Source organism: Haliotis asinina, chromosome 11 (genome assembly GCF_037392515.1).
Source record: "Haliotis asinina isolate JCU_RB_2024 chromosome 11, JCU_Hal_asi_v2, whole genome shotgun sequence".
Taxonomy (NCBI): Eukaryota; Metazoa; Mollusca; class Gastropoda; order Lepetellida; family Haliotidae; genus Haliotis; species Haliotis asinina.
The window spans coordinates 37,264,603-37,284,831 of NC_090290.1; the positions used below are offsets into that span (position 1 = coordinate 37,264,603).

General features: G+C 41.0%; 1 protein-coding gene across 1 annotated transcript; it reads left to right on the forward strand.

Moving 5' to 3' along the window:
* The first annotated feature begins 223 nt into the window (after positions 1–223).
* On the forward strand, positions 224–17,246 carry LOC137255401 (uncharacterized transporter slc-17.2-like). Its single transcript, XM_067792843.1, has 12 exons — positions 224–236; positions 3,660–3,895; positions 4,409–4,635; positions 5,382–5,398; positions 5,621–5,698; positions 7,377–7,472; positions 9,303–9,436; positions 10,034–10,183; positions 11,282–11,414; positions 11,941–12,091; positions 13,172–13,262; positions 16,662–17,246. Exons 1-12 carry the CDS (start codon positions 224–226, stop codon positions 17,244–17,246), a joined length of 1,911 nt encoding a protein of 636 aa, XP_067648944.1.
* Positions 17,247–20,229: the final 2,983 nt, after the last annotated feature.

Here is a 20,229-nt window from a genome sequence, read left to right on the forward strand (position 1 = left end):
TCTATTACTCAGCCAGGATCTACAAGTCAAGCCAGGCTTTCAAGGTCAAGGTTGATGAAGAGGAGAGAACCGGGATGTCCTGTTTATGCAGGGGCCATATGTAAATTGGCTGTTCAAAGATTCAGACGCCCTCCCATGTTTTTTGTATATAGCGCAAAATCTCACTTTATAAGCATTCCCTTCGTAAAACTGTTGGCGGTAAAGCTGGATGTGAATGTCCAACATGGGGCTCAAAGGTAGGCAACGTAAAATCGGATGGAATTAGGTTATGTTTTTTTCCATGTTGTAACCAAAAAAAGTTCCTTTGTTGGTAGTTTAGCATTAATTCGGAAAGTGGACTGAACCTACACTTGCCTGAGAAGAGCAAGATTTATGGATGTCAACTTCTTTATTCTGAATAACACGACGTTTCAGGGTATATGCTTGCTCTTCACCCGCCATCCATAAATCTTGCTTTTCTTATGTATTCCACTTCTAAAAACCGTTCAAAGATTTAACCATTATAGCAATATTTCTTATTCAATGGAACCACGATTCCTGGCCTCAGATACAATTTAGAGAATAACCAACAAAGATAAGTTGCATTTTTGTTTTCAAATGAATATATGGTTTTAATCCAGTGCCTTTGGAGACGGACTTAAACATTCATTAGCGACGGACAGGTTTTCTGGTAATTTCTAGTTTCGAGCAGGTTGTTCTCTACTATTCATTGACCTTTGAAGCGAGCAAATAAACAAGAAAAACCAAAATGCAGAGTTCATTTGCAAAACTCAATCTCAGCGCCAGAATTATTGTAAATCCTTCAAATAGCGATTTTAGGTTTTGGCTGCAAACGACTAGGTTGTTCAGGACAAGCGGGTCCAGGTGACATAACGTCATCAAATTGTGACATCATGAACAATCGATGACGTTGGACCGAACTGTCTCCACAACACACGGAGTAGATGAGTGATTATGGTGTTATATTGCCTTTTAACAATATTCCAGCATTATCAACTGGGACACAGGAATTGGGCTTCACATACTGCGCCCATGTTGGGAATCGAACAATGATCTTTAGTGAGACGAGCGAACGATTTAACCACTAGGCTATCCCTCCGCCCCTAAAAAACCCAATCGACCATTCCTCGATATCTCCAGGGTATATTTTCCGATAAATCTACACTATATCCTGGATGCATCTATAGCTCGGTCAAATAATATTATTATCTCTCTTTGATAGCTCAGCATTCTCACAGTGGCCAGCCAACTAAGCCGCCGTTACACACGAGCTTGTGTGTCACCAAAGATAGTGGTCGCAGCTGCGAAGGTTTGTTCGCAGTGCAATTCAGATTTTGGGGAAGTCATACAAAGTATCAGGTCCGAAACTTTAAAAAAAAACATACATGCAAGAACTCCTTCTATCTCTTTAAGAGTTCTTCTGCATGCTTTTTGTTACCAAGTTTGATCAGTTAGATAATTCAAAAAGCGAAAGTGAGTTGCGATTGGTACGCTCAACTTCTCATCGTAGACAGCTGATTGGATGGAAAGCCATCCAAGGGAGGTAATAAATCAGTGGGCCGAGCGGTAGATGCAGTCAGGGTATAGTGTAGATTTATCGGAACGTATTCCCTGGAGATATCAAGGATGTCATTCTACCCTCATGGATAATACAGACTCGGTACATATGGTGATTTTGTGGTCACGGTGAGTAAATGTCGACGTATATATCTGAGCATGTAACTTGTAGTATGTTGATCATTCTGATCCTCACCATGTGTGACTAGCCATCCCCATTTAACTATTGCTATTAACCTCGGGGTTGTTCAAGACTCCATTATGGCGGATTGCCATGTTTCCTCTGAGCCTAGGGCATAAAACGTTCGCTTGTCTCGCCGAAGTCCCAGGTTCGATTCCCCACATGGGCACAATGTGTGAAGCCCACTTCTGGCGTCCCCCGCCGTGATGCTGAAGAAATATTGATAAAAGTGGCGCTGAACTAAGCTCACTCAACCATTACGACCATAATTTAGCCATAGACATTCTCATCTAAATTCGATCAACATTGGTGATCCTGTTTCAAGCTTGGTAAATGGTTAAAGTTTGTATAACACACAGTATTTCTATATGTATATTTCATATATGTCTTAGTTTCTTCTTTATGAACCACAACATCAGATGATAAGTTTCTTTTGCCAGGTAGTTTACAAACAAAAAGTATTGGAACATCCTAAAATTCAATACAACCTCCAAATGTGGTGAGGTCCTTTATACACTGAAGTAAATGCATTATTTTGTGTGCTTAACGGAATAGTACCACATGCTGGAACATGCAGTTAAGCACCAGATTCAATATTCGTTGAATTTTATTAAAATGAAACATGGTCACAAGCTCCATGGCCTTTCATATGTTTTTAAATCTTTGATAAAGGCACAATGTCACATATTTTCGACAAAGTTTTGGCATATGTATATTGGGACATCTGCACTCACACGAACGGTCCCACGTTGTGTTGCCGGTGTTTCCCGAACTGATTTTAGTCACATCAAGATCGCTCCAAAGGACACAACTCTGCGCTTGATGTAATGTTTGGGCCCTTGAGAGCGCGGGAGTCCATTTAATACAACGCTGCATTAATTCATTCAGACTTTTTAAATCAATAATGTAATCTAAATATGTCATTTATTTTTTAAATAAATTTATGGTAGCTTCCCAGGGGCCGAGTATTACTGGGAGAAAGCATTATGGTATCTTTTAGAGAAGTGTGATATAGTGCCGTTAAAGTACACCGAAGTTCCGTATATTTTTATCTCGTGGTGTCATTGCAGTAATGCTGAAAATCCAGTAATCCGGTTAATTGCACCCCTGGGCAATCAAACATTTACAAGCGTTTGTCAAACGTCTTAGCGAAATGGTAAGTCGAATACATGTTGCATTACCGTGTCTCCGTTCATATGAAGTCTGTACAGGTTTGGAACCTGTAATTTGTTGTATCTTGAGCACCTGCTAGGTTTCATCAAAGACAGGCCTGTTCATTTAGGTCATACTGGGATTTCCAGCCTCAACTCAGACGTGTTGAAATCTCGAAGAACCGCAACGGTCATTGACCCCTAGGGAAGCATTCATTGCTGTTGAGAAACAAACCTGTTTTCACAGTGATTCAAACCAGCACAGGCAGCAATTATTTGCAGCAAAATCTGTGTTTATATCAGCTAAATAGCCCTCTCTGTAGCACCCTCACAAACTCACGCACAAGCAAGTAAAATGTACTCAAATTTGATTTTGGTCACAGATGCATGAGATTTGAAAACCTCCACGTCCAACATATGAAATTATGTAGACTTTACAATGACATGGACTTTGATCAAGCACTTTAATTATAATTTGCATGGTCGTTCGCCGTGCGATAATGATTGAGTGAGTTTGGTTTTACGCCGCACCGAGCAATCCAGCTATGTGGCGGCGGTCTGTAAAAAATACATTCTGGACCAGACAATCCAGTGATCAACAGCATAAGCATTGTTCTACGCAGTTGATACGATGACTTGTGTCAAGCAAGTCAGGTAGCCTGACCACCCGATCCCATCAGACGTCACTTACGGCAAATATGGGTTACTAAAGACCCGGATCTTCACGTGTCCTGGTGAAAACACTGAAATGATAATTAACACTTTTTCAGGTGACGCGGAACATGGAGTTGTTCACAGCACCAACCAGGAATCTTTCTGTGAGAAGTACACATCCTGTCGGTGGATCATTGGTTACCTGTGCTGTTCTGTCCGGCTCGCCCAAACTACGCTACGACAGTGCATGGGCATGGCGGTTGTTGTCATGACGATGCCAGTGACCGGACCGGATGTTACGTCACGTTCACCTGTTGTGGAAAACAATACGTTGTCTAACCATGTTTTGAGTGTGAGAAGCATTGTGTTATTTATAGATTGCGCATCGACATCTACAGATTGTACCTTTATCGTTAGTCTTAAAAGTGTTAACAGAGTTAAAGGATAGGCGCGCACACACACACGCACACGCACACGCACACGCACACGCACGCATGCACATACACACTCACACACACATAATAAATCCCACGCATACATACATTCACACATACACGCACCCACGCACACAAAAACCTACCCACCTACCACCCACACCCACATGCATGCATGCGTGCATGATACATACATACATACATACATACATACATACATACATACATACATACATACATACATACATACATACATACATACATACATACATACATACATACATACATACATACATACATACATACATACATACATACATACATACATACATACATACATACATACATACGCATGCATGAACGTACGCACGCACCGGAATGTCACCGCCAATCATTCTTGTAATATCAATCCAGGGTTGATTATTTTCCAGACCTCAGAATTCACGTGGACCTCAGAATTCGAGGGATTGATTCTGTCGTCCTACACATTTGGTTTCCTAGCAACTCCGATACTCGGTGGCTATGTTGCTGGGAAATATGGCGGGAAGATTGTCATCACGGTTTCCCTCGTTGCTGGTTCTATTCTGACAATGGCAACTCCGGTGGCAGCACGAGCATACCCCACGTCTTTGGTGGTTCTTAGGGCTGTCGTGGGGCTGTTTATGGTAAATGTTGTATATAATAGAACTAGGGCTGCAACGATTCACACAGACCTCTATTCGATTTTCGATATTGGACCCTCGATTCGATCAGTTTGGGTTTTATTTTTCATTTAAGTAAAATCAGAATGTTTCATTTCAGTCTCATAGCTTATTACTCATGGCATATCACACTGAAAAATTATTCCAAGATTTGACTAGGAAATCAGGAATGATAATGATTCAACATTTTCCAAATAAACAGAATATGGTATTTAAACTCAGAACGGCACTTTTCACTTTCTTGACCCCATGTCAAGAGCCATCAACGTTATTAAAGTAAATATTTCAAAAGTCAAGTATGTGGAAATAAAGATAATTTAAATAGATAAGGTCATTTAAATAGATATTTAAATATGAAATCGAAATTGTGATGACATCAGTTACAGAAAATTCGATTTTCGATCAATCGAACCGAGCCGTTGCAGTCCTGGTCTAAGTACTGTTCACTTAATCATTGTCTTTCATGATGACATTCCAAAGAAATTATCATATGTAAATTATGTTATTTCTTTACGTATGATAATACCCCATTAATGATGCCAGATGAATCTTGAGGCGAATCATTATAGCAAATAGATACACGAGAATAAGGTCGCCATGTCGGTGTGAACGTGTGCATGCAACTCAGTTCATTACTTTCCAATGCGACTCGGGAAGATTTCGGTTAGTATTGATCTTCTCTAACGTATGCTTGTCGTAAGAGGCGATTGACGGGATCGGGTGGTCGGGCTCGCTGACTTGGTTGACACATGTCATAGTATCCCAGTCGTTAGAACGACGCTCGTGCAGTTAATCGCTGAATTGTCGATTATTTATAGACCGCCACCATATAGCTGGAATATTGTTGAGTGCGGCGTAAAACTAATCGCACTCATTCACATACAAACACATTTTGTCATCAGCCAGTCTTGCATCTCCTGTGTTTGCCCTAGGGTTCTGTAGATCCGGCCATCCAGTCACTGTGGTCAAAGTGGGCTCCGAAACACGAAAAGGCGTCCCTCACGTCCTGTGCCTACTCCGGTATGTGATGACACGAGCATGTGCCTACAGCTTGTTAGGCTTGACTTGCGCTACACTACCCATGCATAACCCGGGAGGTCAAATGGTACAAACTGCAGGTCGAGTTAACTAAGGTTGCGTCCGTGCGAAACATGCATGCGTAGATTAGTTTCAGAACTTGCTCTGACGGTTTCTCGACACTGAGATGCCAAACGTCAACATTGTCTCGGCTGCTCGGACATGTTGACAATCAACTGAGAAAGGTGCACCCCTCCACAGTAATAAATCCAACTAGTTGTGACACGGTCACGCGATTCATTAGTACTCACTTGATAAGGTCAAGCTGAACAAGCTGTACTACCCTGCTGTGTAAACATACCCTTGTCCGAATCGTAAAAAAACATACCATTATTGTATATTCCTCTGTTTCCTCTCACCTCATTGGGCATACTTAGTTATATCGCCTTTTCCCTTGTGCTTGAACATACTCATTTACATATCTGGGACCCGTGAAGGTCCGGGATAGAATAGGCCTTCAGGAACCCATGCTTGCCATAAAAGGCGACTGTGCTTGTGGTAAGAGGCGACTAACGGGATCGAGTGGTCAGGCTCGCTGACGTGTTCGTCACAAGTCATCGGTTCCCAATTGCACAGATCGATGCTTATACTGTTGATCACTGGATTGTCTGGTCCAGACTCAGTTAATTACAGACCACCGCCATATAGGTGGAACACTGCTGAGTGTGGCGTAAAACTAAACTCACTCACTCACATATCTGTCTCATGTGCATCAATATAAATACACTGTACCGTCTACTATATCATTATCCACCAGGGGAAGGACCAGCCCTGAAACGTAGTGGGAAATAAATTAGAAGTTGTCATCCTTAAGATTTGTCCTATATTACTTTTGCACCTGATAACTCGTATAACTGATACGAGAAGTTCTTAAAACCTTTTGGCCTTGTAGCTTTGAGTTCATTTGCAATTCGCTTCCCCGCAAGTGAGACTTCACTTTTCGAAACAGGTTATTAATTACTGGGCGCCAGAGTGTACTCTTGGATTCCGCGTGAGTTGTGTCCTCCAGTGTGAGAATATGAACGACAGCTCTGTACTCAGTTCTTGAATCCTCCATGATATCAGTCGGATATCTCTCTTCTAGTTATGGCAGTATTCATACTGTTTGTTACGAGGTGTTGAAACTATCACAGGTATCTCATGAATGATCAGTGTATACAATACTACTAACGGCATTGCTGTTTCACAACTTTAGATTGTTGATTTTTTGTGTTTGGTTAGAAGTGACTTTTCGGGATATGCAGTTAATAACGGTTTTGTCATGAGCTGCTCTCTGTGCATCATCTGCGCGTTCACAATGTTCTTACTCTGCTTCTTTGTTTACTATGAAACCCGAATGTGATTCATTGCATACTTAATGCAGACAGGTATTGCCGTACTGTTGGTTACGCCGATATTAGTACATGCATACTCTATCACTTGACATAACACATAACATGAATGAGTGAGTGAGTTTAGTTTTACACCGCTTTTTGTAATATTCTAGTAATAGCACAACATGGCTAACGATCTCTTCAACTACAAGGCTTTCCCACCGCCCCACGAATGAGTGATTCGGAGAATTTAATTATTTTTAGTTTGAGTCTAAAATGTGTTAAAATTAGACTGTATATCCCAACAGGTGTTAGTATTGCTGGTATTCTGACATTTTTCATCTCGGGATATCTTGGTGGCGTCTCCCTAGACAACGGATGGCCTCTCATCTTCTACGTGTTTGGTAAGACGACATTTAGAATTAAAAATATTGAGGACTCATTTATTCGACTTCACAAAAACTCCCCATCATCTAATCAGTTTCAGATTTCAACAATACTGTAATCTATACATGTTTTTCGAAGCCATACAATATAATCAAGAATCTTTCAGAATTCATCACTTGTATGTATTCTAGACTAAGTATAATCGCTCTGCTGATCTGAAAACCAAAGTGTTTTAGTTCCTAAAAATATTTTTTCGAGAAACTCAATCTTGAAGGTTAGAACAACAATATTTTCAAATCTATTCGATCAAAATTCTTTGGAATTGTGCACATACATGTGCTATATCGCAAAGACTTGGAAAAGTATGCTAAAGTTCCTGAAATAAATGAGAAATTTCCGGATAACAATATATTTGTAATTTGGTTCAGACCCAGAGTGTTCTATGTATCAGAAATGCATCGGAATCGTTATTTAACTATTGTTGTATGGTTATTTCCCGTACCAGATTGTATCTTAGTCGTTGTAACATGTTTCGGTTTCATAGCCTACGAATTACATTAAATATATCATAAATAGGGGCAATGTTCTTGCATATCTATAATGATAATCAGTATCTTCCAGACTGCTCCATCTCCATATCACGTGATCAAACTGGATTTGCTGATTGGTCCATTAACTGCTTAGAACTAAACTGGAACTAAAAGATTAAACAACGCTTCATATCACCAGAAGTGGATGTAGAACATTCTGATTTTCTGGTGAAGATACGTCCTCTTTGATGTAATAAAAAAATTCCTTCTGGGCAAATAACTTGTAGCTGTGCATTTACTTTTGTGTAAATAAACCAGCAATAAAGGACACACGTGGAAGTATGTATAAGGGTTAAGGTATCAACTACATGCTAAAAAAACACAGATACATTTTTGGCATTTGATTTTTCTCGTTTTGAGAGCTTGGAGTGATATCATTACTGTCACTGACTCCCTCAGGGTTAAATGCTTAGGTCTTAAAACTGTGCTTAGACCCTGAACACAAACCTATCCATGTACCATGTCCTATAATAGAAGCAAATAGGTAAAGGTTCAGGGCATATAAATATCGAATTTCCCCCCAGCATTTACCTTAGTCTGTCATACATAACTGAGACAAATGTATCTAAGAAAAGCCATGCAAGTGTGGAGCATGTGGCAGATTTCCACAGCTTTAGGTTCTGAAAATGAAGAAAGTCTCACGGCTCCTTTTCTTTATTGTTTTACTATCAACTTATTTCTGCTAAATATGTTCATTTTTAAAGACTAGTTGTTAGTCTACACTAACCTCTCTTAACTGTGATGCCAGTGGGTTGAAAAATCCACAGACCCATGATTTGAACTTTGCTGATGAACAGATTCAGTGCACGGTGAAGTAACACCCGATTTGTATACCAGATATTTCTATGATACTTCTAACGCCTAGTCTATGAATATGTATAATTTTGATAGTAGCAAACAAACCCATATGAACTGAACAGGAGCCCTAGGCATACCAGAGATTCAGAACCTGAGGAAATCTAGACTTGCTTCATTTAGGTCTTTAGCCTTGCAAAGAAGGCTTGGCAGTTTAGAAAATAATGTGGTTCAGGGACTGTGAGACAGACTCTGGTACTTCTTGTGAATAGTCTCATATACCTCAGTCAGGGTTCATTTAGGTCTTTAGCCTTGCAAAGAAGGCTTGACAGTTTAGAAAAGATATGTGGTTCAGGGACTGTGAGACAAACTCTGGTACTTCATGTGAATAGTCTCATATACTTCAGTCAGACTGTACCTTCTATAATCTACAATTACATGGACTAAGTGTTTCAACTGTAGGTGGTTTCACGCTCCTGTGTGTGTTCCCCTGGGTGGGGTTTGTGTCCGACTCCCCACGGAACCACCCCCGGATCTCGGAGGCAGAGCTGAAACTGTTCACCAGGGACAGGACTGCTGGGAAGCTAGACAGAAAGGTACGTGACATGTCCGAAGCATGTAATTTTGTTTTGTGTACTTAGTGAGGAACCACAAATACTTTCGTTACCTGGAAATATTGACTTTCTTTGTGCATGTCTTACCAGTGTTGCATCAATTAATTTTGATGTTACTCACTAGAAAACCGTTATCTATAGAAAGCGTCATAAAGCATAATGGTATTGAGTGCGGAATTAAAACAACAAACAAACCAGCAACAAAAGAGCATTCACCCCCTCCCCTTATTTGTCTACATATTCACCACTGAGAGCTCAATTGATCCCGAGAGCATTTTTCTGCTACCGATCGCGATTGAAAACGACTTCTTTGCGACCAATATTTAAATGTTCTGTGTATACTGACAGCAAAAGAAACACAACTTTCAAATAGAAGACATAAACATGAACGCTTAGTTTTATGAGATTTCATTTTGTCGAAACTTGCGTTTCTTTTGCTGTTAAGTATATATTGGTATATTATGTATTATCAAAGCATTTGATTTTTCATCTTTTATATATCACCATCCCAGAGTATCCAATGTAACGTCCAAAGACGTTTATCTCATCGTATATTAAACGTATTAAATAACCTTGCAGATGTCACGGCCGCCGTGGAGAAAAATATGGACGTCGCGGGCATTTTGGGCGATCCTGGTCGCCCACATTTGCTACTCCTGGGTGACGTCCTGGGTCATGGCGTACCTGCCTAAATACATGAAACAGATACTCAAGTATGATATTGAAGAGGTGATGATACGGGTTGAATCAGAACCAAGTGTCGAACTGCCAAGTCGTCTTGATAAACATAAGTACCATCAAAATTTCGTCAGAAAGCTTTGACCTGCACTGTACGATGATCGTAAAATATGGTATATTAGGCATTGCTTGAGATTCGAACCCACACCCTCATAGTCAGCACACAAAGTCAGTCGCCTAACCCGCTCATCGAATAAAATCTGTACTTTACTGAGAAAGTGTTATCCCAAACATAACATGCGGTACATTTGACCACTTTCGTAATGACACTGTGCAGTCATACACTATTATCTTTGCTTAGAGTCTCAGATTGGGCATTATATTTTTAAAAATAATTACATATATTAATATATATGAACCATATTTACAGTTGACACTGGCACCAACTTGCTGGGTAGAGATCAAGTCAAGTTTGGTTATACAGAACATGTCCCAATTGCAATTCAAATTATTTTCAGTCAGTGTACAGGTTGTCAAAGTCCAGAACGTGAAATGCGTCGATTCTGGAGCTTAATATTGCTGCATATTAAATTTTAGTTAAATTGCTATACTGAGTAAACTTTTGTTAGGTGAATGGAAAGGGTGTTTTACGATTAAAAAGAACAGTTTTAAAAAGGATGAGGATCACATTACTGTTTACTGCGGAATCGAAGATGAATTTGATATTTAAATTCAAATCCAGTTTATCATTTAGCCAGTCTCGAAGTTTCCGTCATATATGGGTAAACTTGCTACAATCATCAAAGAGGTTCGGGTGTTGTTTCTATGAATGTTGTTTCTGGTCATGTTTTACTGATTTATTAATTACAGCACCATACCTGTGATTGTATGTTGCATTTTAGTCAGTGGGTGAGTGAGTTCGCACTTACGCCGCTGTTTAGCAATATTCCAGCAATATCACAACGGACCACCATAATGGGCTTTACACACTGTATCCATGTGGGGAATCAAACCCAGGTCTTCGGTGTGACTAGCGAATGCGTTAACCACTAGGCTACCTCCACCGCCCTTATTTTAAACAGAGAAATGTAATCACTGATGCTGGGTCGTCTGTGCAATGGAAAAATGTGTTATAACACGGTATTGCAGGATGGTATACTGTCTTCTGTACCGTTTGCTGGGAGGCTACTGGTCGGCATTGCTTCCGGCTACATATCTGACTGGGTGCTCGCCATGGGACTTCTGTCTACAGCCAATACAAGGAAGACATTTCAGCTCGTGGGTACGTCACGTCAGTGGCAAGATGTCGTTTGTTATCTCGTCTTGGAGTATTTCATATGCAATATGGTTAACCTGAGTTTACATAGTTTATTATCACGTAGCTGTTATAACGAATGTACTTGCTGACTGACGTCAGTGCCAAGATGTTGTCAGTAAAGATCAGATGGACCCGTGAAGGTCCGCGTTAGAATTGATCTTCAGTAACCATCTACTTGTCTTGAGACGTGACTAACGGGATCTGGTGATCAGGCTCGCTGACTTGGTTGACACATGTCATCGTATACGTAGTTGCCAGTTACGTAGATCGATGTTCATGCAGCTGATCACTGGATTGTCTGGTCCAGACTCAATTATTTACAGATCGCCGCCATGTAGCTGAGGTATTGCTGAGTGCGGCGTAAAACTAAACTCACTCACTCCAGATCGGGTGGGCGTTTTTGTGAAAGCGATATGGATTTTATTTATCATTCATCAGCATGAAGTAGATATGGACGTTTCTTGTTGATAAGATTGTACATGACTTTCAGGATGTATTGGATGTGCAGCCTGTACCATTCCCATTGGGTTTCTGGACCACGAGAAACGAACCCTGGCTGTGATTCTGTTAATACTAGGCTTATCCCTACAGAACTGTACGTCTGTAGCCTTCAGGATCAATCACCTCGATATAGCGCCAAGGTTTGTAGTTCGTATAGTGAGGATGACTAGATGTGTGGTTGAGTCTAGGTTGTTCTCGCGGAGCGCACAGCGATTTTCTAAAACTACCGGAAGTATTTAGTCTTGGAGAGACAGACGGTTCCTAGTCGCAGTGGTTTGGCTGCTTTGTTAGGAGCTGTCAATTGGAGCAAATGCTGATTGATGGGATGAATGAGTGAGTTTAGTTTTACACCGCTGTTAACAATATTCCAGCAATGTCACGGCGGGGAACACCAGAAACGGCTTTCACACATTGTAACCACGTGGCTAGTGAACGCCTTAATCACTGGGTTACCCAACCGCCCCTTTCTCAAACCAAGATATGTAAACTGACTTCACACATTGTGCTCATGCAGCGAACACATTGAGCAGTAACCAGTAGGCCACGCCATCGCCAGGGGAACAGACTATGTAATGTTGACAGGTAGAAGTGCTGACACAGTTGACATCAGAAAGACATGTTGACAGTGATAGCAGAAGCAGATATCGAAGACAGACAGACGTGTTGACGTATATAGTTGAAAAAGCGCGTTGAAGAGGCGTGCTGGCCTCTTTTACATCAACATTCTCAACACTTCTACACCGCTGCTACAACATTTCCACTAAACATTGGGGTAAAAGCAGGAGGAGGAAGAAAAGCGTGTTTGAGCCGATACTTTGGTGCGTCTTACCAAAACTGTGCAAAAGTCCGATGAGTGGTGTGAGCTTAAGGCAAAATGATCTTGGCCCTTATTCTCAAAACGTTCGTAGCCCTAAAAATTCTTAGTTTTGATCGTAGCCAATGTGTTAAGAATGGGCTTAAGAAGTTCGTAGGGCTACGAACGTTTCGGGAAAAGCTAGCCTGGTTCGGATACATGTCTATGTGAAGGTGTAAGTTGAGGTTACGAGTACTTCCGACGGAATCGATTTAGCACGTTCATTCTTAATGCCTGCAATTAAGACATCAATCTCTCAGCTGGTCACTTCCAATATGTGGTGTCTGTTAGAAGTTTGTTCTCGATAAGGTTGCCCGATGAATTAGTAAACATTTTTAAATTAATTCTTTCCTCTCTTCTATTCCAGGTTTGCTGGTGTGATGATGGGCATAACAGTGACATGCGCAATGGCTGCATCTCTTTCTGCACCGCTCATCTCCTCGTACGTGATAAAACAGGTTTGTACAGCCCTTGGTGTCGGATAAAAGTGTTCCTCTGACGGGGCATGATCATTTGTGATCAATCACTGAGTGTCGTGTTAATTCATGTCCCTGTCAGAACCATGATGCTCTCGAGAGAGCGATGCGACATACTATTTCCTGTTTATAGTTATTTTAAAGGCACATTTCACTATTCTCTCATTAATACCAACTATCAGCTCCAAGCAAAGCTACCATATATGTTTTTCCGATAAAAGTAGATATCAAGAAAACTATATGGAATTTAAACAGAATGAATTAATACAACGATGCATTTAATCGACTCTTGCGCCCTCTACCGACCGAAAGATATCTCAAGCGAACCCCTCAGAGCACCAATATCCTACAACGCAACATGTGATTGAGACCAGTTAGGCAAGTTTGTGTGTGCAGTTTTGGTTACTTTCCACATACGGCAAGTGTTATCTGTTTGGAAGCCGTTTGCCACGAAGTTTCAATTATCGATTTCAGGCACGTTTTGTAGGAGATAAGGCCTTTATTATATCAACAGGGAGCTAAAGTGAATGCATATGCCCCAATAAATACATTGGAGACAATTGGCGAAAAATCGTGGCATGGGGCCTTTAAGAAAGACAGGTAACTTTAAAATCCATCACTTCGTTCGTTGAAAACTATGGATTTGTTTAGCACCAGTCTAGTTTATAAATCAAATCTATGCCGTATGGTCAGCGAGCACTCGCCATTCATGTCCCTGATAGACATTCCGTTTCGAAGTTCCACCGGTATTATAGCTATTCCAGGCCCCCCTAAGTAATTGAAGGAATTACAGCAAATTTGAAGGAATTGCATCTCAAATGTAAACAAACGCAGCCCACTCGCGAAACAATTGCAGCGATATCGGTAATTTAGCGGTAATAACAGAAATACATCGGCCCTATCGGAAGCAATGTCGGTAATACTGGAAACATGATCGGCCATCTTCGGAGATTTTTCAGTCGCGAGCGGAAACTCACGCAGCAAAACATGGCGTCGTTGGAAGAAGCACCCGTCTCGGTGAGATTTGTTTTTAGTTTCTACTATTACATTTTTATACTTATCCATCTTTGACCACCCGTGTTGAATGCGTTTAGGTATGAGGTGTTGTCGGGGCAATAGCTTATGTTTTTAGGAAAAGATAGTCACTCTAGGAGAGCGTCACAAGTCATGCCCCTGTAGTTTGTTTACATCTGAACATCGAAGTCGTGCCGATGATTACGAACGTGCGCCAGATATAACATCATTTTTTTTGTAAAATGTTTTTAAATTTGTCAATTGCACTTCGTAGCAAGAAAGATTATGGCTCATAAACTTCTTCATGGCGCACGTTCATGATGTTCGTAATCATCGGCACGACTTCGATGTTCAGATGTAAACAATCTCCAGGGGCATGACTTGTGACACTCTTCTGCAGTGACAATCTTTTCCTAAAAACATAAGCTATTGTCCCGACAACACCTCATACCTAAACGCATTCAACACGGGTGGTCAAAGATGGATAAGTATGAAAATGTAATAGTAGGAACTAAAAACAAATTTCACCGAGACGGGTGCTTCTTCCAACGACGCCATGTTTTGCTGCGTGAGTTTCCGCTCGCGACTGAAAAATCTCCGAAGATGGCCGATCGTGTTTCCAGTATTACCGACATTGCTTCCGATAGGGCCGATGTGTTTCTGTTATTACCGCTAAACTACCGATATCGCTGCAATTGTTTCGCGAGTGGGCTGCGTTTGTTTACATTTGAGATGCAATTCCTTCAAATTTGCTGTAATTCCTTCTATTACTTAGGGGGGCCTGTATTCGCCGGTCTGTTATCACTCATTTAATAAAACTAGCTTGGCAACTGAATTTGAATCCGTATTAGCTGCGCAATCTCTCCTTCTGTGAAGTCACTGGGCAGAATTATGACCTCAATTTGTCTTCTTACGTGGACGCTGACACCTGACTATACAGATCCTGTTTCTTTCGTGGACGCTGGCACCTGACTATACAGATCCAGTTTCTTACGTGGACGCTGGCACCTGACTATACAGATCCAGTTTCTTACGTGGAAGCTGACACCTGACTATACAGATCCAGTTTCTTACGTGGACGCTGACACCTGACTTTGTAGATCCAGTTTCTTACGTGGACGCTGACACCTGACTATACAGATCCAGTTTCTATGTAGAGACAACTGTCAAAAACAAAGCTATTTTCCACACAAAGACCAAGGGGTTAACTTACATTCATGCTTAGTTTCCATGCCAAAGCAAGGGAGATAACTGGTGATAAAAGTCTAGTTTCCTGGCTTATCAAATAATGACGCAACGTTTAAGGTAGATGTTGATTGGACTAACGAGATTTTATACAGTCAAAAAAGCGATCGAGTGATCCGGTTCGTAAACAACATGGCAACTGTTGTACAAATTTCCGTCACTTGCAGGCTTTGCAAAACATAACAAAATATTATATGCCGCCATCACCACGACACGTATTAACCCAACTGTTTCATTCGTCACCTGATGCACTTGGAGAGTTGTGTGATCATATGTAAGGTGAGACTGTACATGAGTCCAATTAAATGTCAAACAGCATGCATTAAGACGCTGTTTCCATGTCCAAATGCGGGAGGGCTTCATCCATCGGGTACAAGAGTCATCCTTTCCAGCGTCATTTTAACAGTCACGCCCGTGAAGATCCAGGTTAGAACTGATACTCAGTAGCCCATGCTTGTCGTAAGAGGCGACTAATGGGATCGGGTGGTCAGGCTCGTTGACTGGGTTGATAAATGTCATCGTATCCAGCTGTTGATCACAGGATTGTCTGGTCCAGGCTGGATTGTTTACAGACCTCCGCCATATAGCTGGAAGATTGATGAATGCTGTGTAAAAATAAACTCACTCACTCACTTTACAGGTCACAGTGACTTTCTAGGTCAGTGTGGAAAATGGGAGTAATCATTATGCGCGTTGCTGAATGGCGGTGTGTACGACAGGAAATGACTCTTGATTACCCATCGACAGGCAGTGCGTCGACGTCAAGTGAAAGATATATAGAGATACCACTAACAAAAAATCCCAAACAAACGAACAAGCAACAACAACAACAACAAAACAACTCACTAAGGAGATAAATGTCGAAGTTTCTGAGTTGAAGAAATAAGGGACCACATAAAAGAGTTTAATTTTCTCAGGTTTCTTCACAAGCTATGTTATACAAATCTTGTGACGAAACCTTGGCACGAAAATAAAGGAATAATGCAAAAATTGACGAGAATGTTCCTTACGTAAGTTTGACAACGTTCATTTTTAATGTTACACTGTGCTTGGAAGAGCGAGTTTATGGTGACAGTGCTTGTGGTTATTTCAGATCAATATACGTCTTGGTTTATTCTTCAGGGAACTAGAGACGAATGGCAAATAGTTTTCTGGATCGTTGGTGGTTTGAACATTGTCGGCGCATGCGTATTTGTGGTGTTTGGAAAAGGAACTGAACTTGATTGGGCAAAGGAAGACGGGGGCGATATTCCTGCAAATAATCCAGATGAGACGAGGAATGATCACAGGGCCACATTTTCCGATGATACTGTGCCCAGAACTAGTGACGTGGTGCACGAAACCATTAACGATATACTTCAAACTGGTGAGAAAGGGGTCCAAACTAGAGATGCTCTCGAAACTAATTACGGTGAACGCAAAACTGATAGCGATCCACCCCAGACTGATTACGATATACTGCAAACCGATGACGATGTGCACAAAACTTATGACGATGTACACCAAACTGATGACGATGTCCACCAAACTGATGAAGACGTGTCCCGAACCAGTGACGACGTGCCCCGATCTAATGACGCTGCACTCCAATCTGATGTCGATGCGGCAGCTGATGTCACCCAAAATGATGACGGTCAGCAGCGAATTGCGGACAATGTCCCTACGAACCGAATCTGCACATATCCTGATCCAACCAGCTATAGTTGACTCTTGAATCAGAACTCATCTCTCGAGTTCAAACGTGATGATGACGTCCTATACTGTGTTCCTAAACGATTGTCCTAAACAATGTTTCATTTGTCATTTCGTTCCAATGTCATGGCAGCATGTTCCTTTGTCATGGCTTCATTCTGCTATGTCATGACAGCATGCTCCCTTGTCATGGCTTCATTCTGCTATGTCATGGCAGCATGCTCCCTTGTCATGGCTTCATTCTGCTATGTCATGACAGCATGTTCCCTTGTCATGGCTTCATTCTGCTATGTCATGGCAGCATGTTCCCTTGTCATGGCTTCATTCTGCTATGTCATGACAGCATGTTCCCTTGTCATGGCTTCATTCTGCTATGTCATGGCAGCATGCTCCCTTGTCATGGCTTCATTCTGCTATGTCATGACAGCATGTTCCCTTGTCATGGCTTCATTCTGCTATGTCATGACAGCATGTTCCCTTGTCATGGCTTCATTCTGCTATGTCATGACAGCATGTTCCCTTGTCATGGCTTCATTCTGCTATGACATTCCTCCATGTGCCTATAGTTAAGTCTTGCTTTTATTTTCCCTTGACGAGGAGGTGGGGTAGCCCAGTGGTTACTGCATTAGCTCGTCATGCCAAAGACCCGGGTTCGATTCCCCACATAGGTACAATGTGTGAAGTCCGTTTCTGGCGTCCCCCACCGTGATATTGCAGGAATATTGTTAAAAGCGGCGTAAACCAAACTCACTCACTCACTCACCCACTCACTCACCCACTCACTCACTCACTCACCCACTCACCCACCCACTCACTCACTCTTTCCGTGTCTCGTCTATATTTTCTCGTCTCATTTCTATATGCTCAACGCCGGAGCTATACCTTGTCATATAATCGGTTCTATATCTGCTGTGATGTGACCTCATGGTGTTCATTTCTGTTGTCTCCCAACGTGATATTACTAAGAGTGCATGGCTCCGAGGTAAATGTTATCATACAAAGTTGTCAGCTACTGAGCGAATAAAATTCAGGATTTATTGCAAAATGTTTCTTTGATCTATCTTTTAATCAATCCGTGAAGGACATATTTCAGTGAATATGTATAAACAGTCGTTTTTATGTCAGATATTAGAAATATGATGCCATAAGATCAAATCGCATGCTCGTACCACGGTATGCCCTCATGTGCCCGTTTCAGAGGATGCACACAAGTTTAAGCGAGAAATATACTCTTCAAAAAAAGCAGAGGATATTCATTTTTTTTATTCACGATTAAAAATATTTAGGAGTCAATCAAAGTTGATATGATATTATACTGAATGTTTTGAGAGTGCATCACCATTTGCACGTCCTTACAACCATAGTTATTTGGAATGTAGTGACTGTCTCTGTTGAAAGATGATTGGTGTGTGGCATGTAATTTGCATCTAAACGAATTTCATTTTAAAACAAACACTAACAAATGTGTGATGCAAGATGAGTGTCAAACTTTATGTTCTAGGTGATTTCTCGACCTTCTTGAAAAAAACGTCAAAATCAAGAATGGGACCCCATGCACGTGTGCGTTGTGTTTAGGGGTGGTATTAGAGGGAAATAGTGGTGCGTTCATATGATGTCTGTTCTTGAAACGTTTTTAACGTTTACACTTCCTATCAAAACGTTCATTATCCCCTACTTTTTGAAGAGTATAGAAGCACTCGAAACATCTGCCAAATCACAAGTACTTATCAGATTGTTAGCTAAAAGTACTCAGAAACATCAGTTCACAAGTGATCAAATCGCACATTTGATCACAGTGTTGCTGCACTGTTAATGAGTTCATGGAAATCATTCTACCGTGACAGAGAAGAAGTACATATATGCTTTTTCACACCAAGCATTACATATCATTTGCTGATAAACCATTAAGACATATCAGAGCAGTCTATAGAACGTGGTAAAATATATTCCAAACCACAAGCAACTACTGTAAATCTACCAAACAATAACCTTTCTCACAGTAAAAAACAGTAACAAAAGTAGGCTAATGTAGAACTACTGATCAGGTACAGTAACGAAGGTAGGCTAATGTGGAACTACACAGATACAGCAACGAAAGTAGATTAATATGGAACAATTTACGTACAGTGACGAAAGCACACTAATGTGGAACTATTTACGTACAGTAACGAAAATAGGCTCATGTGGAACTATTTACGTACACTAACGAAAATAGGCTCATGTGGAACTATTTAGGTACAGTAACGAAAGTAGACTAATGTGAGACTGTTTACGTACAGTGACGAAAATAGACTAATGTGGAACTACTCAGGTACAGTAACGAAAGTAGGCTAATGTGGAACTACTCAGGTACAATAACGAAAGTAGACTAATGTGGAACTACTCAGGTGCAGTAACAAAAGTAGACTAATGTGGAACTATTTAGGTACAGTAACGAAAGTAGACTAATGTGAGACTGTTTACGTACAGTGACGAAAATAGACTAATGCGGAACTACTCAGGTACAGTAAAGAAGGTAGTCAAATGTGGAACTACACAGGTACAGTAACGAAAGTAGACTAATGTGGAACTACTCAGGTACAGTAACGAAAGTAGTCAAATGTGGAACTACACAGGTACAGTAACGAAAGTAGTCAAATGTGGAACTACACAGGTACAGTAACGAAAGTAGACTAATGTGGAACTACTCAGGTACAGTAACGAACGTAGGCTCAAGTGGAGCTACTCAGGTACAGTAACAAAAGTAGACTAATGTGGAACTACTCGGTTACAGTAACGTAAGTAGGCTAATGTGGAACTACTCAGGTACAGTAACGTAAATAGGCTAACGTGGAACTACTCAGTTACAGTAACGTAAGCAGGCTAATGTGGAACTACTCAGGTACAGTAACGAAAGTAGGCTAATTTGGTACTATTCAATCACTTGCCTCGTGATTTGATTGGTCTAAACTGACATGTAATCATTTTCTCAAACCAAGAGCAGATAATTCAGTCAAAA